At 31.6% G+C, this 21,878-nt stretch overlaps 1 protein-coding gene across 2 annotated transcripts in view; it reads right to left on the reverse strand.

The window, feature by feature from the left end:
• The window catches only part of LOC140436656 (regucalcin-like), a 28,297-nt gene that overhangs the window by 5,951 nt on the left and 468 nt on the right, over positions 1 to 21,878 (reverse strand). Inside the window, exons 2-5 of one of the 2 annotated variants that reach the window (XM_072525658.1) lie at positions 19,327 to 19,398; positions 16,141 to 16,344; positions 12,659 to 12,874; positions 218 to 390 (exon numbers count right to left, since the gene is read on the reverse strand). In XM_072525658.1, coding sequence (XP_072381759.1) covers positions 218 to 390; positions 12,659 to 12,874; positions 16,141 to 16,344; positions 19,327 to 19,398 — 665 coding nt within the window. The remainder of the gene's footprint in view (positions 1 to 217; positions 391 to 12,658; positions 12,875 to 16,140; positions 16,345 to 19,326; positions 19,399 to 21,878) is intronic. The other variant, XM_072525659.1, reaches the window with a different exon arrangement.

Genomic DNA, 21,878 nt, shown 5'->3' on the forward strand with positions numbered 1-21,878 from the left:
ATTGTGTAAAATAAAATAGCTTCAGAGAAAAATCCCCTTAATGATACCGGCCTGAATGGTATCAATAAACTAGAAGCTAACAAAAAGTAAAATCTTCATGACATTAGATTTGATTGCTACTAATTCCTTACATCTCTATCTTTTATCATTCTTGCTCTCTATTTTTCCCTCTTATTCTTCAATAAAAATAAAAATTACACAAATGAATATAAATTACCTGTGCCGCAGGAAGTTCCACAGTCCTCAAAACTGTGTCTGGTTTGGAGGGATCTATTTGATACACTCTTGAAGATGCAAACACGGCTAGCCATATGTTTCCATCGGCATCTAATGTCATACCATCGCAAAAATTTTCTTCATTTGTAATTGTAAAGATAGTTTTCATATTCGCTAGAGCAAAAAATTTTAGTTAGAATCATATAATTTTTAATGTGCCTCCAATATGTTAATCGTTACATTACTGTATATTTGGATGTGTTATTTATTTGGAGAATAAATTAATATAAAAATTTATTTTAGTAAAATATTGTTACTTAATTTATTACTTGCCGTTTGTTACTTTGTACTCGGCACTTAACGCTCATTACCTTTGTTAAAATTTGTTAAAATCTATAAAAGAATTACTGAATAATAATAAATCAATCGCATGAAGAAATTTTTTAGTCCCATGTGGGTCTTCCAGTAGGGACCGAAATTTGAGAAATGGTAGCGGTCATATTGTGAAAGTTACATCTGTCAAATTACATATCGTTTATTCAGTCGGTGCATAATAAGCACGGATTGATATTGTGTAAAAAACACCAAGATTACTATTCGCAGTGTGGTGACTAAATGTTAATCCACTGGTTCAGTGAACAATCGACTAACACTCGTAGGTCGACAAAACGCAAGAACTACCGAACTTATCACCGCTGTTCCTGCGAGACTATGCGAATAATCAGAGGCAGTCGATTTCACGTCGGTTACAAGAACTAGTTCTTTCACAGACTGCAACTTTTAAGTCGTGACTTGGACTCACACCTGTACTCAATTCAATTCACCCAGGAGCTAAAGGTAAACTACCATAGACAATAGTTTTGAATGTTGTGATGTTGTACTTGTTTCTTACCCTCTTCAGTTTCTCTTCAGGGATTCTTCGATTCACGCTGCTGTCATATATGACAAATAAATTACACGGCACGAAAATTCTTGCTCCTATCAAGACGTTTTATAACAGTGCGGTTAATTCTTAGTTAATGGTTAGAAATCATCCAGGGTTATGTTGGTCAATGCTGGGTTATTCAAAATAAATATAAATTAAATAACTATAAGGGGGAGCGAATATACATTAATTACGACATGATCAAACAAGAACAAGAAATGCAAAAAACTATGTGAATGCAATAGGAAAAAGACCCCTTTTTATAAATAGCAAAAATGGAGAATTAATTGTAAATAGATAGAAGGAATATTTTGGGGAAGTACTAATAGAGACAATACATCTATATATGTATATCATACCGAAGAAATTTTAAACGATAAAATAATCATCAATCCATTATGTTTGGAGGAAATAAAAGATTAAATAAAACATTTAAAAAATGGTAATAGTCCGGGAGTAAATGGAATAAATTCAGAATTTTTGAAAAATGTAGAAGAAAAATTAGCAGAAGAATTGCATGAGCTCATAAAAATTATATGCATGTAATTATATTTATTTTAAGCCTGAAGATCAAATACAACGGAAAACTGTCAGACAATCTGTGTCTAGAACGGGTACTAAGAGATAGCAATTTAAACGGAATAGGGACTTTAAGAATAAAGCGCTATCAGATATTGGCTTATGCGGATCATATTGCGATTCTGGCTAGATCTGCAGATGTATTGGGAGTCGTATTACAAACCGCAGCAGAAAAACTTAACCTAGTCATTGTTAATGAAAAGAAATCAAAGTACATGAAATTTATAGTACCTCAAACAGGATTAAGAGATCCGGTAATCTTCAAAATCAACGAGAATGCTAATAACGTCTTAAAATTAGGACAAGTAGAGAATAAGAACAAGTTCACTTACCTGGGAACTCACATACAAGAGAGCGCAAAAGATGACTGTGAGATGGACGCAAGAATACAAAAAAGAAATGTTATGGCAGGAATTCTACCCTAAATTATTACATCTAAAATGCATCGAAACGAGCCAAAATAGATATATGACAAATAGTTTTAAAACCGACTGTCCTCTATGCAAGCGAAACAGGGGTGCTAAACTAAACACAAGAAGAAAAAATAAATATATGGGAAAGGAAAATATTGAGAATTTTTGGAGGTATTAAAGAGAGAGAGGTATATAAAAGAAGAACTAATGCCGAGAACATAAGTCTTTTGAAAGAGCCTGCGATATTAGGCTTCAAGTTGTAAAAGCTTCAAGATTGAGCTAGTTAAGACAATAAGCAAGAATGAATTGATAGAAGAAAGATATGATTTGTTATTAGAATCATGGACGGGAAATTTTAGTAAAAAAAAAATTAAAACTAAACATTTTTAATTCATTTAATAAACATCTTCAGTTTACAATTGAAACTGAGACAGATTTTAGTATACCATTTTTAGACACAAGAGTAATAAGAACAAATGACAATATTTTGACATTGGATTGGTACCAAAAGCCGACAGCATCAGGCAGGTATATAAATTACTATTCAAACCATACCACCCGTCAAAAATATAATACCGTACTAGGTATAAAAAACAGGATAATGTCCATTGTTGATGACAACTTTTTACAAAAAAATCTGAACATAATATACAAAATTTTTCGTAACAACGGATATCCTAAACAAATTTTAAAAAAACTGATTTACAGCACTAATTTCTATGACGGTCCCGTCCATGATTCTAATAACAAATCAATCAAATATAAAAAACTTCCCTTTATTAATGGTCTAACTCATTCTGTCATATCCATATTCAAAAATGTTCCTAATATTAGTATAGCTAAATATAAGACAATGAACAGCAAACAACAATTTTCAAAAATCAAAGACCCAGTACCAACCTTATATAAAAGTAATGTCGTTTATGAAATACCGTGTTTAGGATGTCAAAATAGCTATATTGGTCAAACATCACAATGGCTAAAACAACGCATCACACAACATAAAAGTGATTGCCGCTTGAGAAAAAATACTTGCGCAGTGGTTGAGCACTATGAAACCACTGGTCATATGCTAGACTATAACAAAGCTCACATTTTGGCACAGACTGATAACTACAAAAGTAGATTATTTCTTGAAATGTATTACATTAACAAAAATAAAAACACTTTAAATTATAAAACGGACACTGGACAGTTAAGTAACATATATTGTAACATATTGAACAAAATTTATAAATATTAAAAATAGCTAACATTCATCTTAATAACAACTAACCTTAATAATTCATCAAATAAATATTATTCTTCTAACTTTTCTTTTATTCTTATTTTTATTTTTACATTTGAAATAATTTTAATTTTTTATCGTATAGCTGTAGTGAACGTGCTTAAGACAATTTAATCTTGACATTCAATATTTCAAATACTTCAATGTCAGTTTTTATTTGCAAAATCTTTTAAATTCTGTAAGTGTTTTAAAATGTATTTGTACGCCATTTTTTGTAATGTTCAAATTGTTTTTAGTTTACTCCTGAGGAAGCTTTTAAATAAATGGCGAAATATTGAGTAATTTAGAAAAAAGAAAGATTTTTATTACAGACCACTTTACCCGATAATTTGAACGTATTTATAAATTATTTTTAGGTCGAAATAATCACTTCTAATATATATACCTATATATATATATATATATATATATATATATATATATATATATATATATATATATATATATATATATATATATATATATATATAATACTACAATAACTATCTTACTGTTGTCTGTCAATAATAAAGTCGAATGCAAGTAATTTGCTGTTTGAGTTCATCACTTTTACCTCTGTCCAATATCTCCCTATGCCCTATCCAGTGTCTACCTCCCAGAGTAGTGAGACTGGCAAACTTTAAATGTGATATTTAGAAACCATTTTTCAATAGAAGAGAAAAAACTAATTATTACTAATACGTATTAAAAATTAGTATTACGTAGCCAGATGATATACCTACTCATCAAAAGCAAATGTACAGCTGGTTCCTCCTTCCTAAACAAACTGATACAACTCTTAAAGTGTATTTTGTAGAAAACTGAGCAGTGCATTTTGAAGGATAATTATTTACATACATTACAAACTTATTCTGTTTAACCTCGAAAAAGGCTCCACATGCTAGCAAAGAACTAAAATCAAGAATTGTAACGAAATTAGAAGATTGTTGGTGACTCCCTGCCATAGCGAACCATTTTAACGTAAGCAGAACAACAGTTTTTAATATTAATAAAAAATGGAGAGAACAAGAAACTCTCAAAAGAAAGCAAAGTTCTGGAAGACCAACAATATCTACCGCTCATTAAGATCATACTCTTTTGGAGAGATTAGAAGAGAATTCTTTTGAAGATGCGAAAACTGCAAGGATTATGTCACAGTTTCCGGGAAGAAAGACAACAACTTGGCGCAAAATTATATCATCGTGTCTTAGGTACCGAACTGCAGCAATAAAACAAGCTCTTACACCACAACAGAAACAATCAAGATTTATATTTGCTTTAAACAATCAGCTACAAAATCAATATTTTTGGGACATGGTAATATTTACATTTACATTTATTTAAAATTTTTTAAATCTTTTAAAAAGGGCAAATTTGGGGTGTATAGACCAGATAATAATAGATTTAATTAGATTTAATCCTCTATATGTTGATAGCTATCGAGTAGCTGGTCATTTTACCGCCAATATGTGGGGATGGATTTCATCTAGAGGAATGGAAATGGTATGGCGTAGTGATGGCAGGTTTGTTGGACCGACTTATCTGAATATTCTAGAAAACATCATGTTTCTCAGTGTAAAACAGTTGTATCCAGAAAATAATTTTATCCTTCAACAAGATAATTGTCCTATTCGAAAACCTTACCATGTCCCAGCTACAGTCTAGATTTAAACCCAATAGAGAATGTGTGGGGGTTATTATAAAACGATTGTATCCGCGTAATTTGATACCTCAAAATGCTGAAGAGATGTGGCACGGTATATAGCAGGTTTGGGAAGAGCTCTCCGAAGAAGACAATTTGATAGTTCCTTTCACGCAGATGGACCGAAGACTACAAGCTGTTATCAATGCTGATGGAGATATTACAAAATATTAATTTTATTTTCACATACCTAAATTTAGTATAGTTTTGGTCTTTCAGACCCTCGCTTTCATTCGAGAGTTTCTTGTTCCCTCCATATTTTATTAATAGAAAAACTGTGGTTCTGCTTATGTTAACATGTTTTGCTGCCTTTGCTGATAGTGCCCAGCTATCTTTTAATTTAGTTACAATTCTTAGCCGTTTGTTTTATTCCTTAATAATAATAAAAATAATAACAACAACACTATTTTATGTAAAAACTATCAGTTATATACTCTTTATAAAATTCGGGAATTTAAAATGATATCAAAATTTAGACCTTCACACTTTCGATACTGAAGACGCGTCTTTTTGATGCTTCCCTCTAGTGCGCACGGCGCGAAGTAGCGTCCGGTACAATGCAATTTTCTAATCTCCTTTACTTCTCCAGGGTAAGGTAGCGGTGAGCACATAGGTGAAGTATTGAAAATTGTCAAGTTTCGCGCCGTTTTGAGTTTGGTGGTTATACTGTCAGTTTTGAAGTATTCCAAAATGGAAGATTGTGAACCGAGTTGTTCTCGTCCAAAACGACAGAAATACGTAATTAGAAATGAAAATAAATTAAGTGAAGCAGATTTAGAATATTTTCTAACTCACTCTAGTAGTAAGGATGAAGTTTTAGATAGTGGGGATGAATATGTACCATCGAGCAAAAAGACAAAAGAGGGAATCTAATCGTTATGAAAAGGAGACCAAAAAAGTGAGGACCCTTAAGCTAGCGGGGACACATGAGCGGAATCCAATTTAACCTACGTAATATTTTTTCACCCATTTTTCACTAATTTATTACCACCCTAATAATTTTTCACCACCAAACCCCCCTTAATGGGAGCGATTCTGCTGGCTTAAGGTTCAAGCTAGCAGAATTAAAAAAAAAAACTTTTTGTTGATGACATATTTTTTCACCAATTTTTCACTAATTTATTACCACCCTAATAATTTTTTACCACCAAACCCCCCTTAATGGGAGCGATTCTGCTGGCTTAAGGTTCAAGCTAGCAGAATTCAAAAAAAAAACTTTTTGTTGATGGCATATTTTTTCACCAATTTTTCACTAATTTATTACCACCCTAATAATTTTTCACCACCAAACCCCCCTTAATGGGAGCGGTTCTTCTGGCTTAACGTTCAAGATGGCAGAATTCAAGAAAAAAAAAACTTTTTGTTGATGGCATATTTTTTCACCCATTTTTCACTAATTTATTACCACCCTAATATTGTTTCACCATTAAACCACCCTTAAGGGGAGCGATTCTGCTGGCTTGCGGTTCAAGCTAGCAGAATTAAAAAAACATATTTATAATATACCACAGTCTTTTGCTAGGTTTTTACGAATTTATTACCATCCTAGTAATTTTTCACCCCTTAACTACCCCTTGCGAAAAGTCAATAATTGTGTTAGATTAAAATTTAAGGAGAATTTTTTTTCAAATTTACTGTCCACTACTTATAACTGAAATAAAAAAGTGTTTTGTTAAGTTTATACTAAACTTTGACCATCCTGATAATTTTGCTTCCATAAACCTACTCGAAAACTTTCCTACTAGCTGAATATTTGAACCAGCAAAATAAGAAAAAAACGTATTTTTGAAATACCTCAGTATTCTGCTAAGTTTTAACTAATTTATTACCACCCTAGTAATTTTTCACACCTAAACTACCCCTTGTGATAAGTCAATAATTCTGTTAGGTTAAAATTTAACGTGAAAAAAATCTTTTTTTACAATTTCACTATCCTCTACTTATAACTGACATAAAAAAGTATTTTTACCCTAATAAGTTTCCATCTCTAAACCAATCTTATTTGGAAACGTTCCTGCTAGATTAATATTCGAGCCAGCGTAATTAAAAAAAATTATTTATGATATACCACAGTGTTTTGCTAAGTTTTTACGAATTTATTACCAACTTAGTAATTTTTTATCTCTCGACTAACCCTTAGTGGAAGTCAATAGTTCTGCTACGTTTAAATTAAAGGTGAAAAAGTTTTGTTTTATAATTTTACTAAATACTATTTATAAATAAAATAAGAAACTCTCTGGTTGGTTTTTACTAAATGTTAACCAACTTCACCAATTCCACCATCTACACATTTACGCTAGTTGAATGCAAAGCAAATTTTTTCGGAAATATGAGATACTACAGTATTATGCTAGATTTGTACTAATACATTACCATCCTAGTAATTTTTCACCCTTCAACTACCCTCTATGAGGAGTCAATAATTCTACTACGTTAAAATTTAAGGTGATAAAAAATCTATTTTTATAATTTTACTGTATTCTACTTGTAACTGAAAATATAAATGGCTTGCCTGGTTTTTACTAAATTTGATCCGCCCTTATAATTTTTGACCCCCTAAGCCTCAGTTAATGGGAAACATTCAACAAGATACACATTGACGCTAGGTGAATAAAAAATCTTTTTGAAAACAGAAGACTACTCTGCTAGAATTTTACTATATTTTTACCAGCCTTGTCATGTTTTTCTCAACTACCCTAATTGAAAAACATTTTCAAATGTTATTCTATACTAACTAATATTTATTTTTTCAATGTTTAAATATTAAAAATATGAAAACACTTTATTCCAAAAACTATAAATTTTACCTGTTTTAAAAAATTGACTCTGATTCGAGTCGTATTACATGGCTAAGCGAAATCGAATCGTTAGTACCTTTTATGAATATAAAATAACTGAAATCAAGTTAAGTTTTAGTAAATACAATGGAATTTTTATATTTCACAGAATAAATTACCAGGTAAGAAATATTCAAATTGAAATAATTTTATTACGTCTATTATATTATTTATCTGATTGTAAAGGAGGGTCGTCGGGACCGTGCGCACCTATTGTTAAAAGATTTGTATTCAGTAGGTAGATGAAAATTTGAAAAATAATTTAGGTATTTAATATTTTAATATTATTTAAATAAGAAGAGTATTAACGATTGGTCAAAACATAATTTTAAGATTAGGTGTATAACATAAAGAATTTATATTGGAAAACATTTTAGGATATAAATATTTTAATTAGGTATATTCAAATGAGACCGAAATTACCGGTTGGTCAGAACAGCTGATATAGATTATTTGCGTAGTAAAATAAATTTATATTAGCAGCATTTTAAAAATTTAAAGATATTTGTATTTTAATTCTTTGTCGATTTTTCATTCATTGTCAGTTGAATGTAGGTAAAAATTAAAGGTTATTTATTACAAAAAAATATTAACATATTTATTATTTTGTTTATGGAAATGTTTGAAAGAATCGCCCACGGATCTGGTTTCTCGGCACAATCCACACACTCATAAATTGGGTTTTTTCTTATTTTTAGGATAGGACATACTCTGCATCTTTTCGTTTCGCGTTTGTCCGATTTATTAGCAATTATTTATAGGTCAATGTTCGCGTGCGATATTCCGTCTTTTTTTGCTTTTTTATAAATTAATTTACGAATTAATTCTAACCTTGATATCGTCTGTTATGTCTTTTGTTTAGTATATTGTTTAAAACTAAGTCTAACTTTCCACGGTACCATCGATTCATCTAGCGATAATTCTTTTACTGGATAACGCAGAGCAGTCATTTTATTATTAAAAAGTCTATAACTGTTCTTATTCTATAAAACCGATTTTCAGGAATAACATTCGGTCCCATTGGATTATGGATGAAGATTAAGCACCTTAAAATTATAAGAAAAAGATCTCTTCCGATGTTCTGCAAAAAAGATTTTAAGTTGAATAGTGGATCTGTTTTCCAATAACCCTCCAATCTTGAAATCCGTATGTGTCAGTGTGGAAGATAATTCCCATAAATACTAGAAATTCAAATAAGGAAAGTAGTTTACATCTTTAAATGCTAGAATTTACACAAACACCAACTTCACCAACTTTTTTATATGCTAAACATTGCAATATTCTTGTTTTGTACATTGCCTATTTTTTAACAAAATTTTACCACTTAAAAAGGGATCATTCCCGTGAGTTGGCTGTATATCATATAGTTAAAAAACTCGAACATTGAAGTAAAACACTGTTGTGATTGGTATATTTAATTAAATTTTAAAAATCCTAAAGGATTAAGTTCAAAACATTTTCGGACTTATCAGTCCATCTTCAGTGAAATTTGTAGTACTTTTAGTAAGTAATTAATAAGTAATAGGTAAGTAGTAATTTTTAATTAAATATGCCAATTATTACAACAGAAGTATTTTTCACACACACAAACTCGCACACACACACCGTGTAAATGTATTAAAGTATTTTTGAAAAAACAAATTTATTTAATTTTTGTTAAAGGGGTAGTAAGGGGTGAAAAATTACTAAAGTTGTAATAAATTCGCAAAAACCTAGCAGAACACTGTGGAATATCATAAATATTTTTTTTAATTCTGCTAGCTTGAACCGTAAGCCAGCAGAATCGCTCCCCTTAAGGGTGGTTTGATGGTGAAAAAATATGAGAGTGGTAATAAATTAGTGAAAAATGGGTGAAAAAATATGCCATCAACAAAAAGTTTTTTTTTTAATTCTGCTAGCTTAAACCTTAAGCCAGCAGAATCGCTCCCATTAAGGGTGGTTTGGTGGTGAAAAATTATTATGGTGGTAATAAATTAGTGAAAAATTAGTGAAAAAATATGCCATCAACAAAAAGTTTTTTTTCTGAATTCTGCTAGCTTGAACCTTAAGCCAGCAGAATCGTTCCCATTAAGGGTGGTTTGGTGGTGAAAAAATATTAGGGTGGTAATAAATTAGTGAAAAATGGGTGAAAAAATATGCCATCAACAAAAAGTTCTTTTTTTGAATTCTGCTAGCTTAAACCTAAAGCCAGCAGAATCGCTCCCATTAAGGGTGGTTTGGTGGTGAAAAATTATTAGGGTGGTAATAAATTAGTGAAAAATTGGTGAAAAAATATGCCATCAACAAAAAGTTTTTTTTTTGAATTCTGCTAGCTTGAACCTTAAGCCAGCAGAATCGCTCCCCTTAAGGTTGGTTTGGTGGTGAAAAATTTTTAGGGTGGTAATAAATTAGTGAAAAATTGGTGAAAAAATATTACGTAGGTTAAATTGGATTCCGCTCATGTGTCCCCGCTAGCTTAAGGGACCTAAAAAAGTGGCCTCTGATGGCGGACATATCCGGAAATGCAAATGCGCCAAATTCAAATTTCATGACACTTCAGAATAATCATATAGTGGTGGAGGGGTTCTAATTTATCTATTTATTTGTTATATTACATAATAATAATAATACACTTAATACATAATACACTTAAAATACTTTTTTTTAACACTAGAACACAATAAAGTTTTAATTAAATAATAATAGTCTAAAATGTGAAACAATTGTTAAAAAACTTCAATAGAAAATACAAGTAATCTTTCATGTGACAGTTGGAACAAACAATAACATCAGCAATAACATAACCCAACTAAATTTGATTTCTTAAACAAGGAAAGAGTCCCTCTTTCCTTGTTTAATGTGGCCTCTCAAGATGGCACTTCCTGTCTAACAATATTCCCCCCCCCCCCTCTACCTTTACATTCTTTTTTTTGTCTTTTTGCTCGATGATATGTACAAAGTGATACATCAATGGACAGTGACGGAGGTAAGTAAATTTTACTTAAATGATTTATTTAGTTTCATGTATATTTGTTTGTAGATGCTGATGACTATGTGGGAGTTGTGAATTCAATTAGACCTATACAGACTAATACCAGTATAGTTGTTGAAAATGAAAACCTAGATGCAAGTCTACAAATCGCACCGTGTCAAATTCAGCTAAATGTAAATTTAGCTGAATGGGAAGATATACCTAGTAAATTAAATGATTTGAAGAATATTGAATTCACCAAGCAACTTAAATTGTTGGTTTAAAAACCAAAGACAAATTCACCCATTGATTATTTTTCCTTATGGCGGACAAAAATTTATTTGATTTAATTGTGACTAAAACTAATAAATATGCAGAAGTGTTCATAGCTGGTGTGCCAGAGCATTCAAGAATCACTCGGTGGAAAGACCTTACAGTTCCAGAAATCCATAAATTTATTGGATTGTTATTTGATATGGGTACTTTGAGAACAAACAAGTTGCAAGATTATTGGAAAAGAGATCCACTTGTCAATTTAAAATGTTTCGCTGATAATATGAGTAGTGAGCGTTTCCTACTTATTTTAAAATGTTTACATTTTGCCGAAAATGTTCGTTCTGAAGAAACCGTTGAAGACAGGTTGTACAAAATTCGACCACTGTTAAAATACTTCAATGATAAAATACATACTACGTACCAACCGGGGAAAATTTGTCTTTAGATGAATTTATGATTTTTTGGAGAGGGCGCTAAATCTTCCGACAGTACATTAAAAATAAACGCCACAAATATGGCATAAAATTGTACGTTCTGACGTACAATTTTATTTGATGGAATGCATTTGATGGAATGGTATTGAATATGGTTGTATATACAGGAATGTTAGATTCCATGGGTAGAAAAGGTCACTCTAAGAAGGTAGAAAACTAAATATTAAGCGAGTAGGCATTCCCAAAGAAATTAAAGTTAAACAGAGGTGAATGTATGGGAAAATATCGAAACGGAGTCTTAATTGGAAAATGGAAGGACAAACGGGACGTGTTATACATTTCTACAGAATTTAAAAACGATTTAACAAACACTGAAAATAGAAGAGGACAAGAGAAAATTAAACCTTTACCGATCATCAGGTATAATGAGAATATGTGTGGAGTGGACCGCAAGGGTCAGATGCTGTCGTACTATTCTTGCGAAAGGAAAACTCTAAAATGGTATAAAAAGATCGCTATTCACATTTGTCAGGTACTTTTATTAAATTCATATAAATTGTATATTCATTATTCTTGAGAAACAATGCCTCTTTATGAATATCGGATACAAGTTATTAGAAGCCTTTTGAGTGAACCCGTTATTCCTAAGAGTATTAGAAGTACCCAACATTTTCCAACTAAGATAACCGCTAAAAATAAAAACAATCACACTAAAAGAAATAAATGTAGGGTATGCTTAAAAAACAAAATAAGGAAAGGTTCCATTTATGAATATGTCCTATGTTTAGAAAAACCTGATCTTTTATGTTATATATATTTTAATATATATAACAATTGTTTGTTGTTTATTTTATTATTTGTCTGTCATAATAAATATAATATAATGTCAGACCAATCAAATACACTGCTCAAAATGATCAAATCTTACTAAGGGTCGTATCAGTTTTTTCGGAACCAGCTGTACATTGCAATAATTAACCATGTTGAAAAAAAATCAAATATAAACATTGTGCAAACTGTCCCCGCCCAACACTAGCAGATTTTACCATAGATACTCACATATTGTGCCTTCGATTATATCAAAATCATATTGGTCAACTTTAAAGCTAAATGTGTCTGTATAATACATTTTCCCCCGTTTATAATCAAATGCAAGTCCATTGGATAGATTAACTCCAGTTCTGTGAGGCGTTGTGGTATTATTAGAAAAGCTGTATAATGTTCCGTTCTCAGGCACAAGTTCATTAAGTGTTCTAGGAGTTCCGCCCATAGTCCCTAGAAGAAAAAATTATTATATTCACAAAAATAATATAAATCTAAAAATCAAATTTAAGGTCAATAATAATAAATTTTGAGTACCTTTACCTTCTGGCTTAATGTAAGTAATCCGGCAATAGTTTAGAGTGGATGTAGACCGGCCAGGCCCGACTACATCGAGGTTTCCTTTAACTGGGAAATTGAAGTGTCATTTCAATATACAGGATGTTGAAAACAAGGTTGAGTTTTTCAATATGTTCTTCGATGATGGACTAGTGCAGCGTTTCTCAACCACCGTGTCGCGACACACTGGTGTGTCGGAAGAACCTATCAGGTGTGTCGCGAGATTTACGAATACGATATTTTTATTTATATTTATTTACTTGTTATAATATTCCAATCATACATTCAACCATTTTGTTTAACTATTAGGTATATACCACGTTATATCAATCAATAAAGTGCCAATCCGTAATTGTTTGATGAAAAGACATTTGAAACAAAATCATCAAAGCGTTTCCCAAAAACAGCGCGAGTATTTTCAACGTCTACGTTGTTCCATTCAATCATCCTTAGTTATAATGGAAAAATGAATAAAACTCTCAGATAAGGCACTTTTAGCATCATATAAAGTTTCTGAATTGATTGCCAAAAAACAGAAAGCCCATACTATTGGTGAAGAGCTTATTTTACCGGCATGTAAAGAATTAGTTGCTACAATGTTACGCCCGGAAGCTGTTAAACAAATATCAAAGGTACCTTTATCAAATGACACAGTCCATCGACGTATATTAGATATGTTAATCAATATTCAAAGTAATGTTAGGGAGGTATTGGCAAATACACAATTTGCTTTACAACTGGACGAAAGCACGGATATTTCGGGAAAGTCCCAATTGATCTTTTGTAAAATTTGTGTACGGACCGGAAATTATTGAACAGTTTCTATTCTGTCGTGAATTGGAAACAACAACCACTGGAACTGATATATTTTCTACTGTTGACACCTTCTTTTAGGATCACAGACTTAAGTGGAGGGATTGTATTGCGATATGTACAGATGGTGCTGCTGCAGTGACAGGAAATGTCAAAGGATTTGCTTTTTACATCGAGAAGCTCTGGTAGTAAAAACTACGGATGGAAGCCAACTGGGTAAAGTTATCCATACTGTTGTTTCTATGATCAACTATATCATAACTCGTCCGGTGAAATCAAGGGTGTTTGGGAAACTTTGTAAAGACATGGGCGCAGATCATAAAGTCTTGTTATTTCATAGTAAAATTCGTTGGCTTTCGAAAGGAAAAATACTAAGCAGAGTTTTAGAACTTAAAGACGAACTACTCGAATTTTTTAAAACAGAAGATGGCCAAAGTGGTTTTTGTAAAACCACTTTGGCCATCTTCTGTTTTAAAAGTGGTTGTTACCTACCACTAGCAAAAATTTGTACATATAAGGGTGTCACGAATCTGTAAGGAGTACGTTAGTGCGTCGCTGAGTAAAATAGGTTGAAAACCGCTGGACTAGTGGACAAAATTGTTCAAGAAACAAATCGTTTTGCTAATCAGAAAAGGCGATCAGGTTTTCGCAGACTTATAAAAGAGAACAAATGGAAACCGATAGATAGGGATGAAATGCGAGTATTTTTTGCAATTATATTACAGCAGAGCTTGGTAAAGAAACCAGTACACTGGCATTGGTCCAAAAAACCAATAATTGAAACGCCTTTTTTTCGTAAGATTATAAAATATAAAAAGTGTCTCAAAATAAAGCAACACCTGCATTTCTTTAATAATGGATGTGTCTCAAGTCCAAAACTGTATAAGATCTAGGAAGTTTCTGAATACCTAAATGCTACGTACAAATCTTTGTATGATTTGTACTTAGAGATGCAACAATTAACAAGAGCTTACTTCTCTACAAAGGCAAACTTGGATCGATTTAATACATGCCAAACAAAAGGGCTCGATTTGGTATAAAGAACTACATGCTGTGTGAATCCTCCTCTGGATTTATTTGTCATAACATAATTTATACGGGAAAGGGTACAAAGTTTGGCGAACAATATAAAGATCTTCCAGTGTCAACACGTATTGTTATGTTAACACAGTTCGCACAGATACGTACGGTACTATTAGAATGCAAAGAAAGGATCTACCAGCAAAAATTAAAAACAAACTTGACACAAAAATGAAGTTATCGCGTTTCAAAAAGGAAAGAAAATAGTAATGAAGTGGAACGATAAACGGAAGGTTTGTGTGCTGTCAACGCTGCATCATGCTGAAATGGTTACTTAAGAAGAACGAAGAAAGGAGATAAAAAACTTAAGATTGTTCAAGACTACAACAATACTATGGTGGCGCTCTACAGAGTCGACCAACATCTTGTTGATTACCCTGTAACCAGGAAGCGTGGAAAGAGGTATTACAAAAAATATTCTTCCAACCTACTCGAAGATGCTGAGTGGAATACTTTTATGCTGTACAAGAAAAGCGGATGGTTAGGAACGCATCTAGAATTTCGACACTTAGACTTACCGGTCGACATTTCCCAGAAGTTGTTTCTGTCACAGGGAAAAAATCTAATGTTGAAAAAAGTTTTTCGATTTAAAAACATTTGTACACAGATAGAAATCATAATATTCTAATTGCAAATTTTAAACAACAATTTATTGTCAATTGTTTTGATATCGATAACACTAGTTTATGAAATTGCCTGACTATGCAAGTTTGTGCATATATATATATATATATATATATATATATATATATATATATATATATATATATATATATATATATATATATATATATATATATATATATTTATATATATATATATATTTATATATTTATATATATATATATATATATTTATATATATATATATATATATATATATATATATATATATATATATATATATATATATATATATATATATGCGCATATATGGATCTGTTTTCTGTTGCATATATGCTAATTTCTACTTATGTCTATACAGTTTTAAAAATTTATAATTATAAAATAATGTTTTTGTCTATCTACATCTTTATTACTTGGTATTTGTAATTTTTGATAGTATACTTCACTATTCACTATTATTCACTATTTATTATTTTGTGTAACTTGTTGCTAACTCCTTACTTTGTTAGTATTAAATTGTTACTTATTGACTATTTATATGTTAATTTGTAACTGTTATTTAGTTACTAGTTGGCTTGTTTATTATTTTAGTTCTCAAATTATTTTCGTTCTACGACGTTTCTACAAAGAAAAAACTTTTACCTGCCCAAAGTCTTCCTTTTTTATCACATTTTCCATCATTTAATATATTGGGAGTTCCAACGTCTACTTCATACAACTTTTTCACTGAACTTACGTTTGGACTTTCTCCATCCCATTCAACTACAGCTACAGAGTTATTCAAACCCACTACGAATTCGTTGTTTTTATTTTTGACTGGTATTACGAGCGAAACGTTGTAGTCACCTAAAAGTACAGAGAGTAAATATTTTAAAAATCAAGAAGTATAGAAAGGATACAACAGAAACAGTTTTTTATATAAAGCCATCCAAAAAAATCACATTTTTTCTTCTTTTGAAGGGTTAGGTACGCCAATAAATTTAAAACAACAATAGATGCGCATTCTTCGATTGCAGAATTGTTTGACAACTTGACACCAAAATTTTAAAGAAAATAAAATAATAAAGGTAATTTTTTATCTTATTTTTTGTTTTCAAAAACATATCAAGATTTAAGACATGTTGCTCCCACTATTGATAAGATGAGAATTTACTTATTCTATATAATTGCGGTGTTAAAAGAATTGAATTCTGTGGTAATTATTTCGTTGTTTTCATGTTCTTAGGTCACCTAGTGTGCTAAAGAACATCGAACAACTTTTCTGACGAATATGATTGCCATAACCATTAGTACATTTTATAGCCTCTCACCTTCCCTTTGTCGTAAAGTGTCGTTTCTAGTTGAGGCTCTTCCTCATTTCGACGTCGCAATTGCAACTCATGGCCCCCTTTTCAGTGATTTTTAAAAAAACTTCAATGTTATTTCTGGATTTTTTTAAAATTAACTAAAAAAACTATTTACGAATGTATTATAACATGAATAATTAATTAAGATTAATTATTCTTTAAGAATAAAGTAAAAAATTAGATTTATGAAGACAATTGCGACAAATTGAAATACACCTAATAATGTCGGATGTACATTCATGCCGTTTTCCCTCCTGTCGTTTACTATAGTAATAAGCAAAATTACCCCTCCTTCTTCTCTAGGACTTAGTTTATGGATGTTTCCTGTATTTAAAGTAATTAAACCTCGGGAATTTATATCCGTTCATTCTAACGCAATCCTGCATTAATAATCTCTCGGGTAAGTACGCTGACATCGTTGAAGCTGCCCCGCTAGCTTTCCGCACCCATCTCTAATGAAATCCCCTTCTTCCTTACCCCGGACAGGGGGAGATTAGTTTTTTTGTGGTTTTCAAATCTCATTACTCAATGATACCTATCCGTTCCCCGACGAAATAGCCGCAAGTATTTTCTCAACATAGAAGCTTACATAAACAAAGAGGTAAAGAATTTCTACCAAGAACTTACGAAATCCAAAGAAACTACAAAGAATATTCTACAGTATTACAAAAACCAAGAAGGCTTACTTCTAGGTGAAACAACAGAAAAATTAAAGAGATGGGCGGAATATTTCGAAGATCTATTAAATACAGACCAACAAGAGGAACTTGAAGGAAATGTAAATAGGCAAGAAGATGAAGAAAGGACGTGCGAGGAACCAACTCTGAATGAAGAAATCAAAGAATCAAAGAAATAATAAGAGACCTAAAAAATAACAAAAGTGCAGGAGAAAGTGGTAGCCCACCTGAGGTTTTGAGGAAGGTGGCGAAAGATTAAAGGGAAGGATATTTAACTTGACACTAATAACTTGACAAAAGGAAGGAATGCCGAAACAATGGAATAGCGCTCTTATTTTGAAGACTGAGGTTGTCAATAACAATATTAGTTGGTAAATTACTCATTATTTTTGTTTTCTGAAGGTTCATTCTAAGACCTATTTTATATGACTGCTGATTTAATTCCTTGAGCATTTGCTCCAGTACCTTGATATATGTACTAAATAATACTATGTCGTCCGCAAACCTCAAATGACTCAAACGTACACCTTCAATGTTTAGACCTTTTTGCTCCCAGTTGAGCTGTTTGAATACATTTTTTAATGCTAAGGTAAAAAGCTTTGGTGAAATAGTATTACCTTGTCTAATACCTTTACCAAGACGCATTTTTTCAGTTTTTTCGTCTTCATCGATTTTGATGTAAAATTTGGCCTGTTCATAAATGTTTTTAATAAGTGTAGTATACCATGAGTCTATTCGAGCATCCTTCAGGGCTGACAAAAAGGACCAAGTTTTAATACTAACGAAAGCCTTTTGAAAGTCAATAAATGCCATATGTAGAGGTAGAGGTTATACATTACATTCTGTGGTTTTTTCTACCAGTGTTCTGATGGTTTGTAAGTGATCGTTATTACCAAACCTTTTTGTAAATCCCGCCTGTTCAACCGGTTGATATAAATCAAGTTTTTGTGTTATGCGGTTGGTTATTATTCTTGTTAGCAATTTGTATAAGTGTGACAACAAACTTATAGGTCTGTAGTTTTCAATATTAGTAGTGTCTCTTTTCTTGTGTAAAAGTATTATTTCGGCGTTTTCCCACAGACTGGCTATTCTGTTTTCTGTTAGACACTTATTCAACTCAACCTCTACAACGCTGTTGCCGCCCATTTTTAATATCTACTGTATATAACACCATATCTTAATTATTCACTTAAATTGCTGTTTAATTAAATGTTTTCAACTTAGAAGATAAACAGCGACTACAGATTGCAACAACAGAAACGTCAAAACTGTCAATAACAAGCATACGTGATCGCAATATATGTACATGTCCGATATTATCGCCGATGGTTAACATCGACGTTTCGTTTCGATGTCCAATCACAATAATTGACCCAATACCGCCACTTCAACTGCTTCATTTCGCACTTGACGGTCTACTTCGTGCTTTGTGTTGTTAACGTCACCTTAGCTTCGAACTTATTAATTAAATGTTTAAAGTATTGGTGACTTACGTTTGTTTCTGGATGGTTCGTACTAAATATCCTTAACGTAGCTTTAGCACACTGATTATTTTCATAGTTTAGTTTAAATAATTTTATTTTTCCTTCCTTGTAACGAAATTTATCTTGCTTACCTCAGGGTAAGAATATGGGGTAGAACATTGGGGACAGAAACTATGGGGGCGAAGAAAAGGCAAGCAAAATAAACGCTACTATGCGAACGGCACTCAGGGGGTTTCTGGAGAGCTGGGGTCGTGGATAAGTTGAAATAAATGGGTTGGATTGGGGTATCTACACAATGAATGAAATAAAGGGGTTACTTACATAAATCTCCTGGACATAATGAATTGACAGACAAATTGACTTCCTGCTGGAGGAAAGAAAGTTTCTTCCTTCCTAAAAAGTAAACATACAAAAAGGTTAGGAGATTTTCTTAAATAAAAACAAAAATGGATCAGAGAAACAAATCAAAACGTTTATTTTTGTCTCATACAAACAGTGATCAACACATAAATGGCATAAAAAAAATACTATATAAATAGTTGCCAAATACAGAATAAAAAAAAACTTACATGTGTCCGTTTACAAACTCCGTTTACAAAGGGGTTGGAGATACTACAAAAACGTACAAATGTTATCGCACAGAGATTAACCTTTTTTTTAAAACAAACAAAACAAATAAATATCGAAACAAATAAAGCTAGCTGTCATATGTTAACATTAAATTTAAAAAAAAAACAATTAAAATGACAGCTAAGTTAAACCATAAAATTTACAATTTATTAAATATTACAAATCCTTTTAAATTTTAATGAAAGCAATTATTAATAATTATCAAAAAAAATTGTCTGTCTTTACTTTAAAATTTAAAATGTTAATTGTTACCTTAATTTCACTTGTTTTCACTTAACTTCAAAAAAAACTGGCTACTTTCTCTGGGATTGGAGCTGCAAAGGACAAAACTCTGAACTCGAACAAAAGGAAACCATTTCCATACTTAGGCAGGAATGATTGAAACAGGAACTTAGTGGAGGAAATCAAGCTGACGACGGGGACATCCTATATACTCATTTTACAAAATTTCTTCAGTGCCGGTGCACAAATCTTATAGTGATTACTCTGTTTTAAACTGCCATATTGCAAAGAGTATTATCACCTTAACCGGTCTTAAAACATAACACAAAGAAATTGAATCGACTCGCGATTCCTAATTACTCAAAACATCTTTTCTGTCTCAGATCTATCGCTTGACCCCCATTGTCGCACGTCTGCTCTGCTTGGGACTTAAATATCGATTCCTCATGCCTTACATTTTACAAATTTCAACGCAAAATAAATTCCCCTCGCGCCTCAAAGCTAGTTTTTGCCTACAAACTTAAAACAAACAATCTACCCTTTTTTGACCTCGTTCTTAGCAACGAACCGACAAAAAAACTTCTTGATTATTTACTTTTAAATTGGTTAACTTAAATAATTTAATACGTCACTAATTTTCGACTTATCGAAATTAATTTCAACTTCAAGAAAGTGGTTGAAATTTCATTTCGAGTCGAAATTAATCTGACATGACTGACTGGACTGGGAGAAGTGAACTTAGGTTCAGTTTAGGTAGGCGGTGTTTTGATCCTTGCAAGGAAAACTGAGGCAAAAAGTATTAATATGGCTGTGTTTTACGGACATTTGCTAGTTTTGGAGGAATTAGAGAGGATAGATATCCGACGCTCATAGCGGAGGATAAGAAGAATGTTACGGGATACTCAAAATTCTTTTTCACTAAGTGATGCTCAATTTAGGCAGCAATTCCGGCTTAATAAACAAGCTGCAAATTATTTAATAAGGGTATTAGAACCATATTTGGAAGAAGGTGTTTATGCCTCTAGGATACCCAAAATGTTTAGGGTTAGTATTAGTAAGCTGCAGTAAATTTAAAAATATATTAGAATATAACCACTAAGTCAAATCTTAGTGGTTATAACTTAAGGATCTCCTACATCGCCTTTTTTTTCTTGTCATCTTTTCTTTCAATTCAAAATATAATTGAGAATGGCCAATATTTATGATTTAACAACTCAAACAAGAAAAAAAAAAGACGTTCACGTAACGTAAACAAAACAAACATTCAACAAGCGTAGTGCAGCCAATAAACAACCGGGTCAACCCAAATTTTCAGCAGTGTCAAAATGATAAAATAAATATCCCCAGTTTTAACTACAATCGAAATGAATGAGAATCGCTAGCGATTGCGACTGTCATGGCGTAGTCGCTTTTAAATTTCGACATCGAAATGAAATAGAATCAGGGCCCTGACTTGTAATATTATATTAGGGGACTCGAATGTAAACAAATGACAAAAACAACTGAATACCAAAACTTGATATTTAGAATCTTAACTTAAAATGCCATAATATATTGATCGTTTTAAAATTCATTTGCAAACAGAAAAACGAAAATATTCCACCAAATTTAAAACGCTACACACTATAATATCCTATTTTTGTAAGCCTTTACAATATTATCTCTGATTATTCAGTCGTTGACAAATCTCAAACCAAAGGTAACCTGGTAAACCCTAAAGAAGATAATTAGGATTAATTATCTTTAAAAAATTTCTTATGAAAAAGTAATACTGTTACAAGAAGAAAAAAAAATTATATTCAACAAATTAGTTAAATCCAAAATTATCTTCAAAGTAATTACGTAAATTAAAAAAAAAAATAGAGTGACGTGTAGAAAAAAAATTACCTTTCAAATAATGTGCCACTCGACTACACTTGCTATTTAAAAAAAAACTGGGGGTTGATGCGGAGCAGCAGGAATTATATTTGAGGGCATGAATTTTGTATGTATTTTCTTAAATTTTGAAGAAACTCCTGGTT

The sequence above is a fragment of the Diabrotica undecimpunctata genome, chromosome 3 (genome assembly GCF_040954645.1).
Source record: "Diabrotica undecimpunctata isolate CICGRU chromosome 3, icDiaUnde3, whole genome shotgun sequence".
Lineage (NCBI taxonomy): Eukaryota > Metazoa > Arthropoda > Insecta > Coleoptera > Chrysomelidae > Diabrotica > Diabrotica undecimpunctata.